General features: G+C 43.9%; 1 protein-coding gene across 2 annotated transcripts in view; it reads right to left on the bottom strand.

Annotated features, from left to right (window-relative positions):
• Positions 1-24,560, bottom strand: part of chst11 (carbohydrate (chondroitin 4) sulfotransferase 11) — a 93,866-nt gene extending 69,306 nt beyond the window's left edge. The window contains exon 1 of one of the 2 annotated variants that reach the window (XM_039792239.1): positions 24,402-24,560. In XM_039792239.1, the coding sequence (XP_039648173.1) occupies positions 24,402-24,519 (118 nt within the window). In that variant the 5' untranslated portion in view covers positions 24,520-24,560. The remainder of the gene's footprint in view (positions 1-24,401) is intronic. The other variant, XM_039792240.1, reaches the window with a different exon arrangement.
• Positions 24,561-26,982: the final 2,422 nt, after the last annotated feature.

Raw genomic sequence — 26,982 nt, 5'->3', positions numbered from 1 at the left:
ACGACAGCACGGAACACACCGAACTGACTCGAGCCACCGACCTCGCCAGACTGTCTGATGGCCGATTATCGGCTCGTTGTGTCTGCGTCATTTTTCGGACAAAGGAAACAATGCAATTCCACATTAGCCTAAATGTCATGCCTCTGAAGGTGGATATGCATAAGCCATCACTCATCAGCACCCAGCACCCTATTCTCACTTCTTTCTCAGTTTTACCTCTTCAACGCTACACTTTTAACACGTAGATACAAGCGCAAAACATGGAGGAAGACGTGTGCGAGGAGGGTCGATGTTTCTGGCCCTTTTGTTTAATCTTGTGTTTCCCGCCGACGCCCACGCAGAAACAGGAAGACACATTTCCGGACACGCCGTCCACTCCGGCCTTCGTTTGTCTGGTGCTGCGTTTCGTCCTCAGCAGAGGACACGCAATGACGGCACGGCAGCCAAAACCTGCGTCTGTCTCCATGTGAGCACTGAGCCATTACAGCTGTTTTAGAGGACGTGGTATTTATTTTTTATTTTTTTATAGAACAACTTACAGGAAATTTGCAAGAACAGACTGAATGAGAGATGAATGGAAGAATAGAAGCACTGAGTCATGTGGATGTGTGTTGTCCTGCCATGTCTGTCTTTAGTCTGTGCCTCGGTCTGTCTGTCTATCTATCTGAGTGTCTGTCTGTCTGTCTGTCTGTCTGTCTGTCTGTCTGTCTGTCTGTCTGTGTGTCTGTCTGTCTCTCTCTCTCTCTGAGTGTCTATCTGTCTGTCCGTCTGTCTCTCTGAGTGTATGTGTCTGTCTGTCTGTGTGTCTCTCTGTGTGTATGTCTGTCTCTCTCTCTGAATGTCTATCTGTCTGTGTGTGTGTCTCTCTGAGTGTCTGTGTGTCTGTCTGTCTGTCTGTCTGTCTATCTGTCTCTCTCTCTCTCTGAGTGTCTGTCTGTCTGTCTCTCTGAGTATCTGTCTGTCTGTCTCTGTCTCTCTGTGTCTGTCCGTCTGTCTGTCTAGCTTTCTGACTGGCTGTCTCTCTCAGTGCACTCAGATATCTTTAATGCCGCCTACTCTTGCAACTATGCAGTTATGCACCGCTAAATTATAGTGTGTGTTTTTTTTTTTTTCGAGGACTGCGAGTCCTCTTAAAATAGACAGCAGGGGAAATTATGGCCCTGCGTGCCCACGTGTTAGTGTGTGTGAGTGCCTGAGCATGATTCAGTGAGCTGCTGGACCCTGAGAGACACATTACAGGGATACATGTCTCTGTTATGTGTCAGTCAGATCTACAGCTGACCACGGCCACGGCGTGGCAGGAGGATGTGTGGCAAATCGATTCAGGATGGCACAGAGGCAGAAAAACCTGTGCCCAAGTTATCACAATTCAGAAAGATATAGAGGTGGACAGCATATAAGGGCTGACAAATAGAGAATAAGTAAGCATACCGTGCATTTTTCAAATGAAAGCTGGTATTTCAAATAACGAAGATTCTCAAATAACAGCTGGGGTTGTGTTCTGCTAAAACAAATAGCGGTCGGTCCCTAATAAAGCCCTGGTCAAGGTGAAAAAGGTTCTTCTCTGGGGTATATTCAGCATGATAAAAAGCTATCCTCCCTATCTATTATTTATTTCATTAGGCATTATAAAACGCTTTGCACAATATTTTGGGAAATATGATCGTACGACCTATTAATTAATGCCGTTAAACGCCGACTGGCACATGACCACGGCAGTTACCAGATGTTCAAGTTACAATATGAGCTTTGTAGGGGTCTCTAAAATAAACAACATAGGGCAGGGGTCTTCAACGTTTTTTAAGCCAAGGACCGCTTATCTGAGAGAGAGATGGAGCAGGGACCCCCTACTACGTATTTTATAAAATTAAGTTGTATAGTTAACTGGGCCCACAATAAAAGCCAAATGCCTTTATACATACCTTTTTACTGCATAGAAAACTAAGCTATAATAAAAAATTGTTGGTATGATTTTATAAATCATGTTTTAATGTTAAACATACATGTGGCACAGGGAATCTTTAGGATCGACTGTATCTGTGGATGACTACCTTAGTGACTAACTAACCTACAGTATTGGCCAGTAAGCCTATCATCAATGTGTTTTTTACACAAATAGGCTGATTTATATTTGCTACTTATATGTTGTATGAAGACGTATTTTGGAAAAACTTTCAAAAGTTTCAACCTTGTCTTTCGGTTTTACACAGGACACGGATGGCGTTCTCCTCCCTATGACTTTGATTAGAAAAATATTTGCGATGCGTCACAAAACATAATTGAAAATGCAGTTCATGCCAACCTTACACCAAACAATATTTTTAAAGCAATTCCACTGTCCCAGACTACTTTCCAATATGTGAATGAGATCCTGAGAGTCTTGCTAGAGTCAGGGCGCTCCGTGGTCTCAGTCGTTTGGTCTAAGGTGGTCATAAAACTCAGTCCCAGTCAGTCTTGACGTTCTGACAAAATCAAACGTGTTTAATATTATCCTAAGTTTTAAGTCTTTGTAGTGAAGTTAAATGACGTGAACATTGTCAACAACCAATTGGTGTGCTCCCTCCAGTACCAAACAGGAAGCAGCAAACGGCTAGAGCCAGTGTTGTTTATGGTTGCTGTAGCGCCGCGCCGCGCTAAGCGCTAAAGAAGGATTTTCAACCCTTCTGAAGCGCGTCATCCAACTGGAGTTTTACTGGCGGATAAACAGACATTCATCCGCATGTACTGCTAGACTGCTGACAGAAAGTCAGCAAACTTTCCCTTAAGTTACCAGCTAACGCTACAAGCTAGCTTGGTTGTAGTCTTGCAATGTGTGACCCTGCAAGACCCCAGTCTTTACATTTTATGACAGTCTTTAACGTTAGATGTGAGATGATTGTCTTTAGATGTGAGATGGTGTCAGACTGTGGTCTTATATAAATCTGTTCAGAGTCTTCTAGTGCATGGTAGGCATCAGTCGTATGGGATGTAAGTCAGGAGACAGGGCTGGCGCCATTGTTGCATTGATGGCATTATTGCTGTGGAAATGTACATTGTGCTGAATGTCATAAGCCAAAAGGGAAAACATGGAGAGAAAGTGTTGAGTTTGCATTAACTGCAAATAGCTGCAACAGCAAATTAAAGCAGGAGCGGATCAGAAAACAGGGAGACGTCTTACTAAAATACCATGAGATATAATTATGAGAAGAGGCTGACATTTGCAATAAAAGCTCAGCCATCGAGTTGAATAAGGAGTTTACACGCACACACATACATGCACATACGCAGCGCTGTGAACAGACACATGATGCATTTGTGTGTATTTTTTCGAGCAATTATATTGCCAACGCCACGTGGAAACCTTATGACTCCAAATTTATCTTTTTTTTTTTTATATTTAAACCCCAATTAAAGGGTCATGCTGTTCTCTATGGGCTGAGAAAATTATACAGGCTTGGGCTAATGAAACCCTTTCAAAACCCATTGGATGAACTGAAAAATGCATCGTGGTTATGCAGTAAACAAGGCTGTTGCGTTCCCTGACAAGTTGACAGATGTTACTTTAGCCATAGTCTATATCCACGACGTTCCACTTCGGGGATTGGTCCGTTGCCGGCAGACATTCTGCCGGATGTCCCTCTTTTCAGCCTTATGTCCGTTACCTTCTGCTATCCAATCGGAGTTTTCTGTTGAACGACTAAAACAACTTGTGAACGTACACATGTTCCACCAAAACAAGTTCCTTCCAGAGGCTATTTTGCAGCGGCAACGTGCCTCCGTCGAGCGCCGCCAAAGACGATTGCGATTGGTTTAAAGAAATGCCGATAAACCAGAGCATGTTTTTCTCCCATCCCGGAATGCTGTGTGGACTAGCCAGACCCTCCTCCGCAGCGCTGTGGAGGAAGGTCTGGCAAAGCGAGACTATTCATCTCTTATATTTTACATTTGTTCAAATCTGTGAATACAGACTCAACAAAGCTCTTCATTTTTTCACACCCGCTGTCAGAAGTAACACCTGTGCGACGCTACTGTGTTTGGCGTTCCCTCAGCCAACCGGGACGTTGCTCTGCTCCCATCGCAGCCCTTTCATTTCCGCATCACCATGGCAACCCCATCCCTCCTGCAAAGCGAGCTGGTAGTGGGAGGAATGTGTAAAAGCTTTGTGCATTTCTTTTCCCCCTTTCCTCTGCCATCTCTCTCTATCACTCATTGTTCCTCCTTCTACCTGACGCTCCCTCCATCTTTTCCCCTTTTTTCCCTCTATCAGCAGGTAACAGATGCCCAGCCGGTCCTCATTAATATCTCCCAACCGCCGTTGCCGGTGATTCATGAAGCACTCAGACGCGTAACCTTCGGGTGCATGTACAATTCTTCCACATGCACAGGAGGACAAGACGGCAGAGGAGTGACAGATTACTTTGAGGTTCTTCTGAAGGTGCCTGGGGGAACCATCTGGGCTCCAAACAGATGGAACACAGTCCCTTATAATTGGACTATTTTCAGAGAAGAATCACAATCACAGAAATCAAAAACAAGTCAAGAAAAGAAAATCCTAAATCAAATTTTTGATCAACAAAACCTGTCAAACTAAAAAAAAATTTGCTTTGTTTAACCAAAAAATTAACCAGCGAGTCTCCATCCTCCCTAGACCGGGTAAACCCAGCCTGATCTGCCGGTGATTAGATTTCTCCCTGCAGCTCAGGCTGGAAACCTGTACGTTTTCTATCCCGCTTCCGTTACAAATTTGCGGGGACCAATCACAGACTGGCTCATCCACCTAGCGCGCTATTGGTGGGTTTAACACGATGACGATAGAGAAGCGACCAAGCAGCTTCTTGTTTACATTCAACATGGCGGCCACCGAAGCGCAGCAACCCGTTGACGCCGCTGTCGTTGCTACGTCACCCGGATCGTTGCTCTGATTGGTTGAAGGACTATCCAATTGCGTACAGAGTCATTTCAACCATGCCCGTTGATCACGCCTCTTGTGCGGTAGAACATACAGAGCAGACTCCCCAGACTAATGTTCAGTCTTAAAAGGTTGAGCTTGGTCTGGTGATAGCCTGAGTACTTCCTCCCTCCACGGAGCATAACATACAGTACAGGCCAAAAGTTTGGACACACCTTCTCATTCAATGTGTTTCTTTATTTTCATGACTATTTACATTGTAGATTATCACTGAAGGCATCAAAACTATGAATGAACACATATGGAATTATGTACTTAACAAAAAAGTGTGAAATAACTGAAAACATGTCTTATATTTTAGATTCCTCAAAGTAGCCACCCTTTGCATTTTTTGATAACTCTCCAAACCCTTGGTGTTCTCTCAATGAGCTTCAGGAGGTAATCACCTGAAATGGTTTTACCTTCACAGGTGTGCTTTGTCAGGGTTAATTAGTGGAAGTTTTTCCCTTTTAATAAAAAGCAAAAAGGATGGCTACTTTGAAGAATCTAAAATATAAGACATGTTTTCAGTTACTTCACAACTGTTAATACATAATTCCATATTTCATAGTGTTGATTGCCTTCAAGTGAAAATCTACAATGTAAATAGTCATGAAAAAAAAAAACTAAAAACATTGAATGAAAAGTTATGTCCACAACCCCTTAATATATTACCCTCATTAAGCCTCTGGTATTATGACGTTGTGCTGTGTTTGTCTGGATGTGGTATGGCTGGAGCCCGGCTCTGACTCTCCAGTACAGTGAGCAAACTCGCAAACATCTCGGTTTCTCAAAAAAGTGCTACGTGTTCTGTCACCTTTTTCGTGTCGTCACGACATAAATACATACATTTTGAGACATTGGTATAATTACTGTGAAGACAGTCTGTCACAGAAGCCTCCGTGCGACATTCAGCGGTGGAAGAAGTATTCAGATCCTATAACTTCAGTAAAAGCACTGATACCACACTGTATAAATAAACTGTACACAAGTGAAAGTCCTGCATTGAACATGTTACTTAAGTAAAAGTATGTAAGTATCATCAGGAAAATGTACTTACGTATTAAAAGTAAAAGTAATCAATGCAGAAAAATGCTCACATTTTAGAAACAGGAAAGGATCCAAACTGCTTTGTGTTTAATCGGTTAATCAGTTCAACTGTACTTATAGGCCTATATTTTGATGCGTAGTTTAATTTATAATAAAACACCGTATTTTATGAACTCCATGTGTTTTGTGTGCAAAAATCTTAATTTGCAAAGTAATTAAAGCTGTCAGATGAATGTAGTGGAGTGTAAAAGTCCAATATTTCTCTCTGAAATGTAGCAGAGTAGAAGTAGAAAGTGGCATGAAAGGAAAAGAATCAAGTTAAAGTACAAGCACCTCAACATTTGCACTTAAGTACAGTACTTGTACAGTACATTTCACCTCTGGCGGCATTTTACAGGGAGTTAGAATTTGAAGGGAACAAAGGTGGATTCTTTTCACCCGTGTTCTCTGCGTGAATCTTTGATCTGAACTGGCCACATACAGTTACCAGGAGGCGGAAGGGAGTGATAGGCAGCCAGAAATCACTTCCACCATGTTTATCTGCTTTTAGAAAAGCCAAAGAGAAAACAAAACGAGGGAGGCCCGAGAGCAAAGACAGACGTCAACATCCTCTTCATGACAGGAAGCATCAGGGTTTAGGCAAAATGTAGTCTCGCATTGCTAGCTCTATCTCCGCTCATCTCTCTGGCTCCTCCACACCAGACTGATCTCAATAAGTGGCGTATGTATGACACGCCAATTTGTATGCCATTTTGGCGTGTTATCACGACGCATAATCGCTTTTTAGCGTGTTTATCAACGCCGTTTGGCCTCCATTGACTACATTAATTTGCCATTGCGTGTCAATTTACGCCAAGTTCTACTGAGAAGAGAACGGTAGCGAGTTGTATGAAAGGCCGAAAATCCGCGTTGGGAGGTTGGTCGGGGTGGTGGATGGGTCAAACAACACAGGACTTTCACCCAGGAGACCGGGGATCGGGTCCCGCGTGTCACATTTCCTAAACCCAACTGTCCCGTTCTTCTTTTCCTAGACCCAACCCGTCCGCTGTATACGGCGCTATACGGCGTAGACATACATGCGGATAGCTCATAAATGCGTACAGATAACACGCCACTTGGCTTTAGAAAGTGGCGTGCATGTTTACGCAAAGTCATGATGTCACGTTGTCCACACATACATTACAGAATAGTAGAAAAAAACGCTCTGGGCTGTTTGCATTTCTTTAAACCAATCATAACCGTCTCGGGCGGCGCTAAGCTCCGGACTCAGCGACGGTGGCTCTGCTAAATAGTCTCGGGAAGGAACTTGTTTGGGTTCGTTCCTCATTTGCATTCACGAAAAAAGAAAAGGCCACATACAATATTAACTGAACTGTTCACACAATACAGTAACATGAGCTATTTTAATTAGCTGGATACATGGTTAAATGTCATTTGCTCTTACCAGTGTATCTTCTTGTGTATTTTGTCCATAGCAAATCCCTGCCAATCGGTCCCCGAAATGTCCCAGTTAGAGAGGAAATACCCTAAACGTATTCTTTGTAAATCTTAACAATCATTCCCTGAAAGAACCAAGCAGGCCTGATCTAAACCTTCTTCAAAAGTTTCCTATTTTCAGCGAAGTTTGAAGTAAGGAGTTTGAGAACGGCGACACACAGCGAGCGGAAGGTGAGAGGTTTATCCTACAAAAAAAAAATAAGGACTTCCGTCGATCCAGACTAGGGAAAATGTGGTACAGCTTTTGAGAAGCAACAGCACTGACATCATCAGTGGCACGAGACAGAATCTGCCAATCATTAAGATCTGGTCATTTATTCCAGCTTTACTACTGGCAGAGGAAGAATGCTTAACTTCTTGTGGACTCTGCATCCTCGATGCCCTCGTGTGATCTCCGTTCTCTCCGCTGCTTGCCATTATTTCCTGTGCCTTCCTTCTCTTCCTCTCTTTCTAACCTTCTTTGTCTTTCCCATTATCCCTCTGTTCCTGCTCTCTTTCCCCTCAGCCATGTTGAGACACGGTGTGGCCTGGCGTGACCCGGCCAGACACCGCACTACAGGCGCTTCCTTCACAGTGGTTTGGAGGGGAGGTGCGATTGTGAATATTTGTGTAGATAGAGAGAGAGAGAGAGAGAGAGAGAGAGAGAGAGAGAGAGAGAGAGAGAGAGAGAGAGAGAGAGAGAGAGAGAGCACCAGAAAGCAGCGCAGGCATTTAAGTGGCACCGATACTACATTGTCATTCGGTCCGATAGATACCGGTCGTTTGGGAACCGGTGCTGTTCGGTACCCTATCCTAATAAGCAGTCCTTCCAGAAAATGCAGAGTTTTTTTGTGATTGTTGTGGGCAAAAATCCTTGATTATGCAGCACGTTTTCTTAAAAAATGCGATGGAATATGTTGATATTTATGCAATTTTATGCGATGAAATTGCATAAAATTGCAGAAATTGCAGTGTTTTGGGATACAATGGACAGAAAGGCAGGATATCTCGGCCTCTACCGCGTCAATATTTTTGCATCATTCTTTTTCATGAACACTTTAAAAAGGCAAAATGTCTCGTCCCCGCTTGCATTCTGGTCTAATTTCTGCTATGATTGGAGGAGAAAACTTGCGTCTGTGTATCTTTCTTGATGGATTCCTGCTGGTTGTGAAAGGTTGGTTGTCATGCTAGAAAAAAGCTTCTTTGATTCTGACACAAAAACAGACCCACCCACAGGAAGAAATATGTATACAGGTGCTTATTTTTATCTCCGGTGGGGACTAAATGTATCCCCCCTCAAAGTGATCATCTACTTCACCAATAGCCTAGATCATATATTAATTATATATCTAAAATAGACAGTCCTTCCAGAGAGTTTTTTTGTGATTGTTGCGGGCAAAAATCCTTGATTATGCGGCACGTTTTCTTAAAAAAATGCGATGGAATATGCGGGATATTTATGCAATTTGCGATGAAATTGCGGGAACTTGCAAAAACTTCAGTTTGATGAAAAAGAGGAAAAAAAAGTAATCCCCCCCCCCCCCCAACACCCTGCTTTTCGATGATGTTCACGTCGCGTAATTGCGTCGCTTCATAACGTTCCCATGGCAACAGGGGGAAATGGCTGCTCTTATGTGAAGTAAACGCTAAATTTTTCAACTTTCCGCTAAGATATATGGGACTTTTTTGGAACGAAAATGCGGGGATTATGAAATCATGCAAGGCCCGCATATTTTGCGCGGAAGTCGGCAATTTATGCGGCGAAAGTGCAGCGTATTTGTAAAAATGCGCCCCCCACCCGCATAAATGTGCGGACTTTGGCTGATTATGCATTGAATTATGCGATCGCATAATCGCGTTTTTCTGGAGGGACTGAATAAGGAGCGGATCAAATGAGTTTACTCTAACAGAACTTTCAAGCCAAAGTCAACAATTCCATACTCTTATGGCAGACTGCGAGGGCATAAGCTAACTCTGCGAGAGACTAGGCTCATTTGAGGAGCAGGATTGCCTTGTCAAACCACTCGGCAGCTCCATCTTCAAGGTTTGTTAAAGCTAATGTGTGTGTGTGTGTGTGTGTGTGTGTGTGTGTGTGTGTGTGTGTGTGTGTGTGTGTGTGTGTGTGTGTGTGTGTGTGTGTGTGTGTCTTTTTGCTGAGTCAGTGATGGGGGAGAGGTTAGTTTGCTCTGCTCTGCCAACATGTCCGCCCTAACCCCTTTTTGGAGGGACATGAGAGGAGACTTGGAGTCTCCAGCCGAGCAGGCTCTGTGCGCTGCCACGGCGCACCGCACCGTTGAGTCTGCAGCCGAGCCGATGGCAGCATCCGCCAGCTCCGCGGGGCCAAGGCGGCCACGCTGGCAGGAATAGCCGTGGCTGGAAAACCTTCCCCCCCGACACTGAGCCCAGATGGACGGATAACGGGGGAGGAGAGATGCATGATGGGGGAAGGAGGAAGAAGAGGGAAGCGATGTGGGAAAACGCGGAGGAGTTGTGAGTGATGGGGGAAATTGTGTTTGGCTGCGCAATTAATCAGGTAGAAGTGCACATAATGGGTTTAATCTCCACAGATTTGAGTTGTCATGTCAGCAATTTTGAAAGAAAAGTAATTTCACTCTCAACAATAAAAAACCGTGATGGAAACTGGAAAATGTCAAGACATTTGTATAAGCAACAAAAAGAGCTGGAAAATAGCTTCTAATCCTAACAGTCTCAAACACTTTCCTGATACATCTTGTGTTGTGCAGTGTATTGGGTGTACAGTCAGTACTGTGTTATATATTCAGGGTGCGATTTGTGAAGAAAGAAGAGGGAGGGGGGGGGGATGTTTTTTGATCATGCACAACAAAACAAATCACGCAAGAATGAAATCCCCCTTCCAATAGCACCATGGATATAGAGCCACTCGGCCGGCCGTGCCAAACACTTACTGTATGAACTTCAATGTTCAATGGAAAATAACCTCAAAATGAAATAGCACAACGTGGTGTCAACGTAAAACACAGCGCTTTCAAACCGGAGAGCGGCGTTTGTGAAAACAAAATACTTTCACCCAGGAAACGCTCGTTCGTTCCTTGGGAGTGTTTTTATCCAAATCCGATCTTTTTGCTAAACTTGACAAGTCGTTTTGGTTCCTAAACTTAACTTCCATCGCCGCATGACGCTCACTTTTTCTGGCTAAACTCCACTACCGGGGCTCCTGAAAGGACCGTCACCTGGCGGTGCCTGTACCCAGCTCACAGTCACCTGTTGGCGGCTAAACAACTGCCGCTGGTAGCCGGAGACCTGGAGCTCTGTTACAGCACTTTACTTAGTTTAAAATACTTCTATTGTAGGTATATAATTAATATACTTTATCTGAAAAGAGAGATGGAGCAGGGACCCCCTTCTACATATATTGTATATTGTATAGAATTAAGTTGCATATTAAACTGGGCCTACAATAACATGTAGGGCGGCTTGAAGTCTTTATATATACCCTTATTGCATAGAATAAGCAATAAGCTATTGAAAAAGCCTAAAAATTGTGGGCTTGATTTTATAAATCATGTTTTAATGTTAATGTTATGTGCACACATCTGTTGATGGCCTTAGTGACTACCTTGACTATAGGCCAGTAAGCAGTGGGGATTTATTTTTGCTAATTATATGTTGGATTCATGTTAAGACTTTTTATATTTTTGAAATAACTTTCAAAAATTAACAATGATTTGGAGGCCCCCCTGCATTGACTCTGAGGACCCCCTAAGGGTCCCGGACCCCCTGTTGAAGATCAATGGTCTAGGTCTCACTTTGAGGGGGGATACATTTAGTCCCCACCGGAGATAAAAATAAGCACCTGTATACATATTTCTTCCTGTGGGTGGGTCTGTTTTTGTGTCAGAATCAAAGAAGCTTTTTTCTAGCATGACAACCAACCTTTCACAACCAGCAGGAATCCATCAAGAAAGATACACAGACACAAGTTTTCTCCTCCAATCATAGCAGAAATTAGACCAGAATGCAAGCGGGGACGAGACACTGATGCGGTAGAGGCCGAGACATCCTGCCTTTCTGTCCATTGTATCCAAAAACACTGCACGTTCCCCATAATGCATCATAACTGCCCCTATCCCAGTTTGTAAGGCAAGCTTTTTGTTGTACGTAAATGTGTACTGTAGTCTCCGAACCCAAACTGAGATAACCCTGATGACATCACTATGACATCATCAGGGTTATTCTTATCTCAGACATTATACAACTGATTTCACAGTCTAAGTAATACTCAGTAAACTGGCTTTTATGTGTGAAACTGGGGAAAGCCAGGGCTCAAATTGGATGGATTGCACTTCGAAATTCTCAAAATGTAGGAAATCTCTAACTTTAGTAGAGCAAGATGGGGCGCATTTAAAGAAAGTAGATACACTGAGAAAGTTAACTGCAGCACTTCATCACACAATCCCTCGGAGAGCCAAGAGAATAGCAAAGAGCGATGGCATTTAGCAGTCTTTAAGGACTAGCCCAGGGTGGATCGCTCCTTTTCTTCAGCGAAAAGAACGAGTCAAAATCCACAGAGAGAGACTGGAGAAGAGAGAGAAGGAGGTGGAGGAGGAGTGGAAAATCCCTCCCAGTTGTTCAGCTAAGTGTCCCAGTAGCTGGTGTGGAGCAGCCGTTTAATGAGACACGGCTCAGCCCTCCTCCACCTAATTAAAGCCATGATTCACTTCTCTTACGCCATGCAGTCTATAGTACATCTCGGTTTCTTTTCTGACGCACACACGAACACACACGAACACACACACACACACACTTTTAGGTTGACTTTCAAAGAGCTTACCATAGCCACTTACTTTCCTTTATTCCTAAATCAATGTGTTGACATTCCCAAAGATAAGGATTCCAGTCACAAACACACACAAACACACACACACACACTTATTGCCCTATCCTCTGGAGGCAAATGTGTAAGATTTTGGCCATGCTGCATGCCTACTCAGACATCCTGCACTTACACAAACACACTCTCACAAACACACACTCCCCTGGCTCCTTGCACTCCAGAGGTAAACACTGGCTGTGAGATCTGGTCTGAAAGCCGTTCTGTCACCGCCTGAAAATGCCCCCGCTCCCTCCCCTGCTCTGCCGTTATGACTGTAATGCCCAAATGTGGCTAACGCGCGACACTCACACCCTCGACTTACTGCTCGGGGCTAAAACCTAACAACCGAATCAATATTTATCGGCAGCGGCGGTGTGATTACATTCCCATCTCCGCCTGCTGCTGCTGCTGCTGCTGCTGCCCAGGCCCTGCAGACGAACAGGGGGCAGCCATGCATAATGACCACGGTGGCCTTTCCACTCCCACTACACACTCATCAACATGCCAGCACACACAGATACCCAGGGAAGGGTGCAGCTAAGGACTACAAGATCCCTTAGACATGATACAGCACTGAACCGTGTCACTACCAGATCCGTACAGGAAACCCAATTTATTTTTAAAGGTCCCATTTTGTAAAAGGTGAGATTTCCAGGCACACAGCCAGTATTCAGAGAACGTGTCTTTAAACGAGCCGTCAGGACTTCTGTACGGTTGTGATGTCACAACTGTACTATATATAGGTAGAAAGTGACGCTACAGTGCCGTTACAGTCATTCCCCGGCTGCAATGACGGTGCAGGGACTCCGACAACAGAGATGCTGAAGACCCGTAAACGTTGACCAATCAGCGCAGACTAGGCTTTTTCGGGAGGGGGGGCTTAAAGAGAAAAATTTTTAACAACTTTTTCTGACTATTTGTGGCGTTTTTTGATGCTTTTGGTGCTGTTCCCAACATTTTGTCGTTTGTTGTTTTTTTTTACATTTGTGGCGCTTATTTCGACATCCGATATTTTCTGATATAAAAAAACTCAGATTTGACCCGAGGACAACATCATGGTTAAGGACATTTCTGCTCCCAGGACATGAAAAATCAATACTAATCAGTGGAATGATATATGGCTTCCTACTTCCAAAGAAAGGTGGACTCAACAAAAGCTCTCCTGCTCCTACAGTACTTTCTTTTTACTATCCATCTGGAAAGAACAACGCACGGTAAAATCTCAGACGTGAGCAGTTCACCGACTCTAATTACATGACTCCTGGTTGCCGGAATCACATTTGATGACACAAATTCACATTTGTGCCGCTGCCTTTGAAGTTGGCGGCTTTTAAAAAAAAAATCCTTCCCTGCATCCACTTTTGTTTGGAAAATCCATTAAGTACTGGCCCTTTTCCTTCCAGCAGCAGACACCCTTTTCTCTTACACACACACACACACACACACACACACACACACAAAGACAACCACAGACAGACCAGATGTCAGTGTGGAACATGGAAGTCTGACAGATGTTAGCCATGTCTCAGTTTACTGCCGTACCAGGTTTGAACCTGGCTGAACACACACAGTCACACCTCTAACAACCAGCACAATCATGATACGGTCAGATGTTTTTTTGGCAGTATATTCACTTTTTTTGCCTTTGGGAAACGTCCACACGTCTGATTCATGGGAATCCAACTTTTTGTTTCTCAGAGATTGAGAGAAAGCCCCTGAAACATCTGGGGAGACTATCCATCTGTTAAATACAGACGTCTGCGCCGCAACACGCCGCACCTCTCAACCGTTTGTGTTCCAACACGAGACTTCACACACACGCGCTTCACGCGTGCAGTTTTATGACACTATTTGACATAGTTTGGTCGCAATCGCAGACTTTATAACTTGGCCTCGGATCACAGACACAGCAGACGTGGGTTACCCAGACAGACAGAGGTTACTCTACCGGTATGTGTTTGCTGTGAGAGATTAGGAGAGTGTGTGTGTGTGTGTGTGTGTGTGTGTGTGTGTGTGTGTGTGTGTGTGTGTGTGTGTGTGTGTGTGTGTGTGTGTGTGTGTGTTTCATATGTGTAAATCCCCTCAGACAAGGAGGACTCCGGATGATGTGCAGATGAAGTTATCAGGGATGCAAAACTGGAGGCAGATAGATCTGTAAAGGCTATTCTCTGTCTCTAATACACACACACACACACACACACACACACACACACACACACACAAGGGCAGACAGTGTCTGTTTTTGTTTCCCCTCAGAATAGCCTGCTTGTTGTTCTGAGCAATGGAGATGTCTCACTGTTTCTGCTAATGACTTAAAAGCTGTGTGTGTGTGTGTGTGTGTGTGTGTGTGTGTGTGTGTGTGTGTGTGTGTGTGTGTGTGTGTGTGTGTGTGTGTGTATGTTACTATTTCTATACTTCCAAGGTCTTCACAAGGCTAGAAAGATGAGGATTTCTTTCCGGTCCAGGCTAACATTTTCCACGCACTTTTCAATCGAGATCCCAAAATAGTGAGTGTGTGTGTGTGTGTGTGTGTTCTTGTTTAACTACATCCGTGAGGTCCAAAAACCGTGAATACAGTATACTTGTGGGGTCCGGACAGCTTTGTGAGGGTAAGGGTTAAGGTTAGGCATTTAGTTGTGATGGTTAAGGTTAGGGTAAGGGGCTAGGGAATGCATTATGTCAATGACGGGTCCCCACAAAGACAGTGCCACGCACTAGGTGTGTGTGTGTGTGTGTGTGTGTGTGTGTGTGTGTGTGTGTGTGTGTGTGTGTGTGTGTGTGTGTGTGTGTGTCCATGTGTCCTTTGTGGCAGCGCTTTCATCGCCCCTCTAATGAAGTCCAGACGCTCATGCAGATGGTCATCAACTCAGTCTAGTAAATGAGGAGTCCTCAGCGCCGGCCTCCAGCTGCTGGCCAACCCAAAGTCCAGACGGCGGAGCGGCACAGTGAGTCTGCTCTGAATTACTCAGAGAGAGAGGAAGACGCCGGGCAAAACAGGGAAGACACAGCATGACCTAAAGCCAGATTAGACCCAAATTCTGCCCTGTTTGAATGCATTTTGTGTGTGGAGATTTTAGAGGGACTATAGCAGTCTGTGCACGGGAATTCAGATCAAAAAAGGACAGTGGGCGCATTTCCTGACAAACAGAACGTCTGTCTGTACTGCTGCTGGATATGGACGCTATGGTGGGACCGAGCAGAGGATCCACCCCCCCCCTCATGCTGGGATGTTTGATCTGGGATTTAGCAGCAGAGCTGGGCAGGAAAACAGCCGCAGCACTAAGATCACACAAACAGGACGTCCGGGATACACTCTCACAATACACATACATGCTTGGGCAGGGGACAATGCACAAACACGCCCACAAATCGCGTGTGCAATCACACACACACACACACACACACACACACACAAACACACAAACACAGCTATCTTGTTTTCATCTCTTTGGGTAATCTCCTCACTCAGCGGCCCTCGCGGTGTGCGATATCATCATAGAGGCTAACAACAAAACAGGAGGACGGACCTTTGAATCCGAGGAGCAGGCAATGCGCTTAACAAGCCAGGAGTTCATGGGTTGTCTGTAAGGGCACAGGTTTGCTTTCAACATTGGGGGATATCTATATATACATATCCCCTGTATCCCTCCAATCTGAGCCTTCTTGAGTGATTAATTGGGGCCAAAATACTAAATTTTCAAAGAAAGACTTAGGAGCCACAGAGCCAGCAAATGTCAGACCAAATGAACAAATTTAAAGGTCCCATATTGTAAAAAATGAGATTCCCATTTTTTTATTATAAAGCAAGTTGAGGTGCTATTTAAATACAGTGAAAACAAACAAACAAAAAATGCGCAATCCACAGAGAAATTCCACAGCCCATATTCAGAAACTGGGCCTATAAACAAGCCATCAGGACTTCCGTACAGTTGTGATGCCACAACTATACTATATATAGGTAGAAAGTAACGCTACTGTGCCGTTACAGTCATTCCCCGGCTGCAATGACGGTGCAGAAACTCTGAAAGCGCAGATGCGGAAGACCCAGAAAACGCTGACCAATCAGAGCAGACTGATCTTTTCCAGGAGGGGGTCTTAAAGAGACAGGCGCTAAAACTGAGCAGTTCAGACAGAGGGGGAATACAGCTATATTCAGACGGACAGTATGAGAAAAATACTGTTTTTTGAACATTAAAGCATGTAAACATGTTCTAGTAGAATCCCAAAAAAGTGTGAACCTAAAAATGTGCCTAATATGGGACATTTTAATGAGACGTACTCATTTGCCAGCTAAGGCGACCTGAATTCTGAGAGTTCAGACTTATCTAATACCCAAACCTGCGTCGTTGGCCATTTGTAGACCAACACTGACTACGCTGACAGAACACAATGAGCCCAAAATGGTTAACGCTTTCATGTTCGCTGTGTCACACGACCTGCAAGTAGTACATACTGTACTAGCATGACCAGGCACTACAACTGACAACTACTTATGGTCTTCGGCGTGAAATAACCCCATAAGATTCTGAATATTGACTTCCATGACAACCCAAAAGAGAAATCTCAACTCGCTGAGAGCAAATCTCTTAGTATCACTCCGAATGAGAATCTCCCAAGGCAATACCGGAGACTTTTAGGAATGAAGGTTGGAGGATGGGAGCCCACTTCTCCGATTACAGGGTCCAATGTTTGAGGTCACCGACCCCGGCGACTCCGCAGTCTCCCTCGGCGCTGCAGCAGCAGTTACAGCTAACGCTACCGCCAAACACCAACGGAGGTGAGGAATTTCGAGTTTCCCATAGAAATTCCAAGGCGAGTACATTTCATTCTTTCCCCAAGATGTTCCCATTCCTTGCTTGCTTCAAACCAGCGTAGCTTTGTTGCATGTCCTTAGTTATGGAAATCTCTCCCTCACACACACGTACATACACACACACACACACACACACACACACACACACACACACACACACACACACACACACACACACACACACAGGCACAGACATGTTGGGATTTCAAATAAGGGCCCCCTCAGGTCTGTCTCTGGGCGCAGCAGACTGGGACAGAGGCACAAGGCCTTTGTGGGAGACATGATGTGTGAGCGGGCGACTTTGAGGCTTGGGTGCACAGGAAGGTTAGCAGTCGCAGGCTGAATAAAATGACACAGTGTAGTGGGTGAACAGAGCTGCAGCCTCAGCACATATACACACACACACACACACACACACACACAGAGTCCAAAATATCCCAGAGGCACTGGGCAAGCAAACAAGCAGCTCCACAGAGCAAACTGCCTTATTAGCCGCGCTGATCTCAGCAGCAACAATGCCTTTAAATGGGCAGCAGAGACTCCGACTGATGAGGCAGGCTAGATCTGTCACACACACATAGTCACCTCAGGCTCAAAGTGAATTCAGACAGACAGGATGGAGGTGGAAGGGCACAGGTCCTCCTTCACGGCTGTCAGCGGGCAGCGGCTAAAACTAAACGAGCCGGCCCTTTCGGCTGGAATATAACAACAGGGGTGGCAACCTCCATTTGGCACGGATGGCCCATGTCTCATCAACAGGCTGCTTGTATTTGTGTGTCTGCAGCTTTGTGTACTTTGTGTACAGGGAATCTATTGTGTCTTGGGATTTGCTTTCAAAAACCCTCATATTGGAAAAAAGCTTTTTGCTGCTCATGACTCAATATTTCAGGCAGGCAGGCAGACAGGACCGCCGTCAGGAAGCATCTTATAGAAGCTGAGTGATATTCTAATATGAGCTTCTATGACGCCATGCAGTCATTTTGTCAGATTAGTTTTCCCTTTCTCCAAACGCTGGATATTTCAATTTGATTTAGTACTTTAAGGACTCCACCAACTTTTGGGGATTTTGGCCAATACACGATGAGAGGTTTGGCCTAAAATCACCAGTCTCTGATGGATAACTCTATGCTGGTCGTTTTGTTATCGTTATGGCGATATCAACTTGCACAATAAACACATCGCAAAAGGCTGCAACATTTCGCGAATGACACTATTTTAAGTTAGTTGAAAGACAGCATTGGTAGAAAACTACTACTTTAAAATGTCACTCTTTTTCAATTGTGCTTTTTATGTTAAAATCAAATCAGTGTGGAGTAAAAAGTCCAATATTTCTCTCTGAAATGTAGAAGAAGAAAGTGGCATGAAAAGAAAAAGACTCAAGTAAAGTACAAGTACCTCAACATTCGTACTTAAGTACAGTACTTAAGTAAATGTACCTAGTTACATTCCACCACTAGATATTTAATCAGAATACAACATAGAAAATCAGCTTAGAAATATAGGAAATATTGGATAGGATAGAACAACATAATGTAATTCTTCTAAATAAAACCTCCCATTCATTATTAGTTTCACTTGTTTTCATTTGAAACAAATTGGATATCCAAATACAATAAATATTTACTATAGGCTCAGTCTGCCACTTTGTTTTTAAAATAATTCCAGTGCTGCTTCCATGGTGTCAGAATTTTGTATAGTCACCATGGAAACATGAATTGGTCATGTGACAAGGGCTAAGAAGAACATGCAGTCAAGTGACAGTGCTCTGATCCAATGGAAATCTCAATTGTAAGATTGACAGCACTCTAGCTCAGTGGATTGGGTGGGCAACAGAGGAGGGGGATCATATTTTTTTGGGGGGGCAGTGCCACCCCGTGCCCCCTAAGTAAAAATCTTAACAGGTCTATTTAATTTTTATTTGGGACATTCTGCAAGTCTTTAAGCCTTGCTCGGTGTGTGTTTGTTAGCTAAGGCCACAGTGTGATACCACTGTCTCTCCCCCCCCTCCTCCACCTCTGTCTCTTTAACAAGAGGTCACAACCCTGCAGGTCCTGGAAGGGAGGTGAGAGTTTACACTGGGGGGCCAGATGGGATTCCCAGGCCCACTAAACATGCCTGAAGCAGGGAGACGCTGCCTGGAACTTGATCTGATGGACAACAATGGTGCTGCCGTGTGTGTGTGTGTGTGTGTGTGTGTGTGTGTGTGTGTGTGTGTGTGTGTGTGTGTGTGTGTGTGTGTGTGTGTGTGTGTGTGTGTGGAAAAAGGGGAGGAATAGGGAGAGTGAAAATCAAGAAAGAGGATTACGAAAGAGGATGAAGTCATTTCAGAAAGAAGACAGACAAACAGATTTAGATAGCGACAGCGATAAGAAGGGTTGTAAAGTACGTCAACAACACACACACACACACACACACACACACTGCTTACTAGTATCTGTCTCACCTGTGCAATCACGCATAAATACACAGTGCAGCATTAAAAGTTATATCCCAGCTCCTGCACAAACACCCTGCTGCAGACATCTCCTCTTCAATCAGAGCATCCTGCATGCGGCACCCTGTCATCACCGCCACACAATAAAACATCCACGTTGGGACGTGTGTGTGGGGGTGGGGGTGGGGGTGCGTGTGCGTGTGCGTGTGAGTGAAAGAGCGAGAGAGAGAGAGACTCGGCTCATTTAATGTACAGTAGAGGAGAGGTCTCAGTCTGTACAAAATCTCTTTCCCGTTACCCTGGATAATTCGTAGAACATGCATTTCTTTGTTAGAGAGATGTTCCTAAGAGAACTCAGTTCAAATGTCATTTTTTAAAAATGCTTTTTAATTATTTAATTGACTTGAACTCAGAAATCTCAGAAGCTCAGCAGATGAAACCCAAACTCTGAATTAGTATAGAGGCTAATACTACAGTAGTAGTATGCTGAACTTACCCTTTAGCCTTACTTCACCCTCTTTAACTTTAAACATCCTAACAGGGCTGAAACTAGCATGCACTATCAATATCTGTTGGTTATTTTATTAATTGTTCATTTCATGAAATGTCAAAACATATAGGTCAAAAAATGGCCAACACAACTTCCAAGATCCCAAGTCTTTGTAAGTCCCGTTTCCTTTAAAGGGGGCTGTACCCATCAGATTTTTCATAGCCAGTCCACACAAAAAATAAAACGTTCTCACTACCAACTTCTAAAATACTGACGCTTGGGCAGTGGCTCTCAGCGCAAAAATCCCCCTACAGCGTCTGGACGGGACACAACGGGCAGAGCAGCAGCTCGGCCGTGGCGCTGTAAGATGACGTAGTATTAAGAGAGACAACGGTAACGAGTAAAGACCGAAAATGCACATAAGGAGGTAGGTCGGGGTGATGGATGGGTCAAACAACACAGGACTTTCACCAAGGAGACCGGGGGTTCGCATCCCGTTCTTGTCCCGCGTGTCACTGAAACGTACATTTTGGAACCCCACCCACAATCTTTTCCTAAACCTAACTGTCCCGTTCTTGTGCCGCATGTCAGAGGAAATGTACGCCCCGACCCAGAGCGTCAAAAAGTGACGGGGAGAGTTATTGGTCAAATCTGACTCCAATTTATTAATTTCCGCACCTTCTTACAACAGACTTAAGTTTACCAGAGCACAAGGATCAATCTGAGACGAAGAGTTCAGTTAAGCAAATTTTACTGAGTCCAGCATAAGAGCCACAACACAGCTGTGGGTTCACAAAAACTGAGTCTAAGTTTCCCTAGCAACAGACATCAAGTCAGAGCCCGGTCCACCAAATTGTCCTCCGAATTATGATCTGTTCTCTCGCTCAAGCTTTTATCCTATCCTCACGGGAGGGGGGGGGGGTGTCTTCTTGTTTCTTAGGCAGAAACTGTTATCGTACACACACACACGCCAAGGTCGGGGCCTCCGTGGGGTGCAACTTCCTCTTCCGTTCTTGCAACCTACAAACAATGCACCTCTACGCCATAAAAGCCTAAACTATTTTTATGACTTAAGCTTTAACTTTCTGTGCATCAGTGGTCACCCGGAGTACTTTTAACCACTTGCTCAATGACTAACACAGCTCTTTTGCAACGAGCACATACACACATTTTGTTAATAAAATATTTGGTGAGTCCCGACCAAGCGCGTCTAAATATGACGCTAAACGAGACTTTTTGCCTTAATAACAAACGCCAAAGGCACCTGACCAAGCAGTGCTTTGTGACGAGATGGGAAAGAGAATGTGTTGAAAAAAACGTAGGTATTTCACGGTTTGGGGAACAATCTGTGAGCTGTGTGGAGGCAGCTGTTTTTTTCTTCAGTATTTTGAGTACCGCCCCTACTGTATATATATGACAAGCTTGAGCGAAAAAAATTTTAGCATTTTTTTCCCTGTCTTTGCTTGAAAATGACTCAAACAACTAATCTGTGGTTGCACGTTACTGTTCCGACAACCCAACTAATCAATTAATCGACTAACCCTTTTGGCGTGATATTTCATGGCTTTTCCTAATGTGCTGAGAATTGCTTCTAAACATGATTTTGAACTGATGACAGAATAACGGGCCCCAGTCGTGAACATGGTTAAATATAAAGGTCGCTGTGTCGGGCCATACTTTTCGCAAAGCACTCATTCGAATTTCTGTTATTAGAGTTCTAAAAAGGTTTTGTTTATGAGAGAGTTAAAAGCCCAGTTTGTAGCAAAGGCCAGGGTTACCCCATCACTACTTTCCTACATGCTGGGTGTTTATTATTATCAGAAGAAAGAAAAAATTACAAGTACACATACAGCAGTGGGGTCTGAAATTAAAGCCAATGTCAACCAAACAGTAAGTGGTCCAATCACTGAGGTGTTTGGCAGTCCGCTGACATGCGGGAGGTTTGATACCCTCCGAAGATTGATTCAGAAAGGTCACTTTATTCTCACACCTAGTGGAAAAAGTGAATAGAACAGTGCAGTCTGGCCTTGTATCTCACTACAGTTTCCCTGCAGACGCGTGTCATGGTGATTCTCTTTGGATTAGAAATGCCTATTGTCCACCGCTGCCGGCAGCAACACCGGTGACTCACACAGAGCGGCTGTATCTAAAGAAGAAACCCCTCCTGATCACTGAGATGGGACTGCGCGGCTGCTGTGGCTTCCCTCTGCTGTGGAGGATGTGCTTCTCTCTGTCTGGTGTATGATTCATCCCTCGGCAGCCCCCGTTACTCACACACGTCAAGAACTGTACTCTTGTTTCCACATCGTCACCTGTAGACCAGCGGTGGAAAGAAGTATTCTGATCCTTTCCTTAAGTCAAAGTACTAATACCGCACTGTAAACAATGCAAGGCAAAAGTCCCGCATTGGAAATGTTACTTAAGTAAAATTATCCAAGTATTGACAGGAAAATGTACTTAACCCTCATGTCGTCCTCGGGTCAAATTTCAACCTGTTTTCAAAGTTTCTACATCAGAAATATGGCTTTCTTTTCAACCAAATTTCCCAAAAATAGCATGGATGGTTCCATCTGCTAATTGATGATCACTACTTTTATGGTCTCTTGTGATCATCCATAAACATATGTTTCTCTGACCTTAACTAGTAGTCAAGATAATTCCTAATTTCTGCTCATTTTACTCAAAAATGACCGATAATTTCATGTAAACGACGTTTATTCACCATCAATTCCATAAAGAAGTGTAAAACTAGTGGTAACAACTTATGAAGTTGGCTAAAAAGATATAACATACAATTGGGTAATCATTAAGAGGCTACTTTATGCTTTATAAACAGGCAAACTGAACACACCGGAGGACAACAAGTGCATGGCTGACGGGAAGACAATACGAGGGTCAAAGTATTAACAGCAAAAGTACTCAATGCAGAACAACCCTCAGGTTTTAGAAACTGGAAACGATCCAGGTTAATCAACTAAGTGATTAATGGTCTAATTGCTTTTGTGACAGTTAAAGATTACGTTATTTTTATAACCAATGATTCACTTAAATATATTCTACAGTATTTATATGGTACTGCTTTTTATTTTTTTTAAGTAACAACAGGAGGTGTGGGGAAACAGAAAGTGCTCTGAGCTTATGGAAGACATGTCAGATCACTCAAACTAAGATGGATTTTAATTAGAGAATCTATTATTCGAACCTGGCCCTATACTGATACAGACTATGACTATGGGAAATCAGCCACTGAGCCTTCACACACTGACAGACACACTGTCTCCAACAGCAACATTATGGGATTATCATTTCTGCTTGGGAATGATTCCCTTTCTGCTAATGGAAACCAAATACCCAGACAGATTCATTTTTTTTCTTCTTCTTCTTCTGCGCCGTACAGTAAACCTGTTGTAGGCTACTGTGGGTCCTTTTGCGCGTCTGAACGCACGGTTCTCGGATTTTGGCGCACAGATACGTTGCTGTACTACAGTTAACAGTGCAGCGCGCGGATATCATCCACGGGGCGTTGATTCAGTAAAACAAAAACAGGTTTGGCAAAGCAACGTGTCAGATCTCCTCATTTCACATCCTAATTGGATGAACATTCTCCCCCGCGGAACCGCCGCTGGCACGGAGAGGATTATCTTAATTTGTGCGATGAATTGTTTAACGGGTCTCCAGACGCGCACGGATTAGAAATGACGGTTTAAATGCTCTCTAAATAGGGGGTTTCTTTTAAGACATGGGTTCCAAACAGACATCCCCTATCATAGCCTTGGTCTTTGCTCTCGATCCAGATGGTAACACTCTCTACGTGGATCGCGTCAGCCTGCAAATGCCCACTTTGCCAAACCCCAGTCAGTGCCGCCCATGCAGGCGATTCCCGTCGCCAAGCCACGTTTCCAGAGACAAAATTTTTTTTAAAATGCCTTCGCTACCATCTCCATGCCACTTGTCAGCTGAGGGGGAGGAAAACGAACAGCTCCTGGACGTTCCGTTGCTCACATACAAATCCCAGCCAAACGCACAAACCCACACTTCCAGCAAAGAAAGAGAAAGAGCCGCTCCACAAAAGCCAGACCCAAAAAGCGCAGCAACTAGACAATCAATCCGGACTAATATTGTGCCACACGAAAGATTGATTTATAACGGTGTACTCCGGCTGGATGATTTACGCGTTCACACATGTACACTGTATCAATTATGTATTCGCTGCGTTACTGTACAGCCTGGACCAATCGATATGTCAACAACATGCCAGGAGAGGCTGTCAGACGAGATGTCTCACACACACACACACACACACACACACACACACACACACACACACACACACATAAGAGAGGAGGCAGAACCTACCTGGTTGGAACATACTTTGGAAATAAAAGATGACCAGAATAAAGGATCCCAAACAAGTGGCAAATATCATCCGGCATATCCGGCTCATCCTCATCAGTTCGCTAAGGGTCTGTTTCATTTCGGGACGGGGGGGCTGGAGGCTGCTGCTGCTCGCTCTGTGATGGGGGGGTGGGGGGGAATGACGGGCCGGTGTGTTGGAAGCTCCGGGGCTCTGCTGGTACTGATGAGGATTGTCCGCCGGTCAATGAGACTGAACGCAGCCAGCGCGGAGCGTACCACTGCTGGGCTGCTGGAGGGGAGGAAGCAGGGAGAACAGGGACACCCCCACACACACACACACCCGCACACACACACACACACACACACACACACACACACATACATCCCCCTCTCTGAGGAAATGAGCGCGTCCAGATGTGCGCTTCTATCCAACAGCATCACATTGGAACCTGTTGTTTAACCTCATATGAAAGTGTACAGTTTGGGTTCTTTTCTTACGCTTCCATCAAAACAAATAAGCATACTGCGTCATTCATTTGACGCTGTTACTCGCCACATTTTAATCTACATTTAGTCTACATTTCTCCAACCACAAACCATCTTTTTATTTTTATAATTTTCGAAAACGAACTCAAACATTGCATTTTTAATATTGTAATAATGCAATATTCTAAAAACAAGAAAGCTGTCAAAACCATCAGCCTGTGTGCGTGTGTGTGTGTTCACTTTCATGTTCTGACTGCCTGTCTTTGGATTTTGTTTAAATAAAGACATTTAAAAAAAACTATTGTTTAACCATTCTTATTAGAGGAGAAAGCTAAAGTAATAGAATCATGTTTTACACACGTTACAGATAAAAAAAAAATCCTATTCCATAAATAGTTGTATTTTTTTAACACGTACAAATGAGCTGGTACTGGATTGCATCTTCAGATGTTTTCTTCAGTGGTGAAATAAGTACTCAGATCATTTACTTAAGTAAAAGTATTTAAGTACCATGATATAAAAATACTCAATTGTAAGAGTTTGGAACTTTTTTAATTCCAAGAAAGTCAATTAATTTGCAGATTAAGAACCAACATTCACACAAAAAACTTGTAAATATATGATGTTGAATTAATGAATGAATGAAGAAATTTATTTCAGACGTATCAAAATAATATATATATAAAAACATAGACATGTCTGAAAAGGAGTAGAGGGAAGTAGGCCTATACACTTAATCCTACCCCTTTCAATGTTCAACACACATTACACGTAATAATAACAGTAGCAGTAGAAACATTAGAATCAGTGTTACTGTTATAGGTTTGCTCAACCCACACACATCATTGTAACAGTTTTTTTTTCTTTCCCTCAGCATTGCTTCATTTCCTTATTCCACATACAGATACAGTGCCATCTAGTGGTGTAACAGCACACACTGCACCTCCCCATACACTGTCCAACACAGGCAAGCAGTGCCAGATCATAGACAGTATATAAGAATGGACCAAGACCTGGACGGAGACCAGTGAAGTCTATTAGAAGTCTCTTTCCCGGTGCTGGCTGAGCGTTACTGAGCAGCCTCCAACTGAGCTTGAAGACGTAGATGTGACGTGAGCAACCTGTCTGAAAGTGTGAAGTCTTCTGGTAGCTGTGCCGAGAGAAATCTCAATCATTCCCAATCTTCCAGAGACGGAGAGCGTAGGTATATGTAAGGAGATAACATAGGCACAGGCTAATTATTGATCACTAACATGCTAGTTAACATTAGTAATTAAACCTAAACAGCTAATGTAAGTCCAAACTGCCTGCGAGCTTCTCCTGTACTATACGGTAATTCCTCTACTATGCGAAGGTAAGTTGCGTGGTTATGACACAATCGTTACAAAACCGTCTACTACGGAGCCATAACGTGAGATACAAGGTAATGGAGCCTTTTATACATTGTCGTGTTTCTTTAGAAATAAACAACGGACAAATAGAGTCTTTAAACGCTTCAGATGTAAAGTTATTCACTGTCAAGTGACATCAAAATGTATGCTAGTCAATGGAATGCTAACGGGAGGTGATCGCTTTGTAGCATCAAAATGGCGCCATAGGAGGTTCAAGTTCTGAAGCGAAGCTTACCCCCTTGTGCCAGATAGACCTCTGTGCAGCATCTTAACCTTGCTGCTAGACCTGCACAAAGTCACAGCAGCTGATCAAATTATGCCCTAATGGCATTTCCAGGCACCTGCCAAAAGACAGAAACTCCTGTGCACTTTTTGTAATTAGGATATCTGTCTTACTTAAACAAGCAGCTCGGTCAGGGGGGGGGATCAGAATCAGAAGGCGGTCTGGAGGCAGGGGTGATTCCAGGATTTTTGAAGTGAGGTGCCACAGGGGCGGGGGACCGATAATCAGTCAGGAGGGGGTCACCGCCACATTTTCTAAAGCTCAGTCTGCCACTTAAAAACAACAATAAGTGATGGTTCCATTATATCAGATTTTTGGATAGTCACCATGGAAACATGAATTGGTCATGTGACAAGAGCTGGGGAAATCGGCAGAATAGGCAGCCAAGTGACGCTACTCTGATCCAATGGAAATCACAATT

Source organism: Perca fluviatilis, chromosome 23 (genome assembly GCF_010015445.1).
Source record: "Perca fluviatilis chromosome 23, GENO_Pfluv_1.0, whole genome shotgun sequence".
Lineage (NCBI taxonomy): Eukaryota > Metazoa > Chordata > Actinopteri > Perciformes > Percidae > Perca > Perca fluviatilis.
Note: the sequence above shows the minus strand (reverse complement) of the source record. Positions and strands in the feature narration are given on the sequence as shown.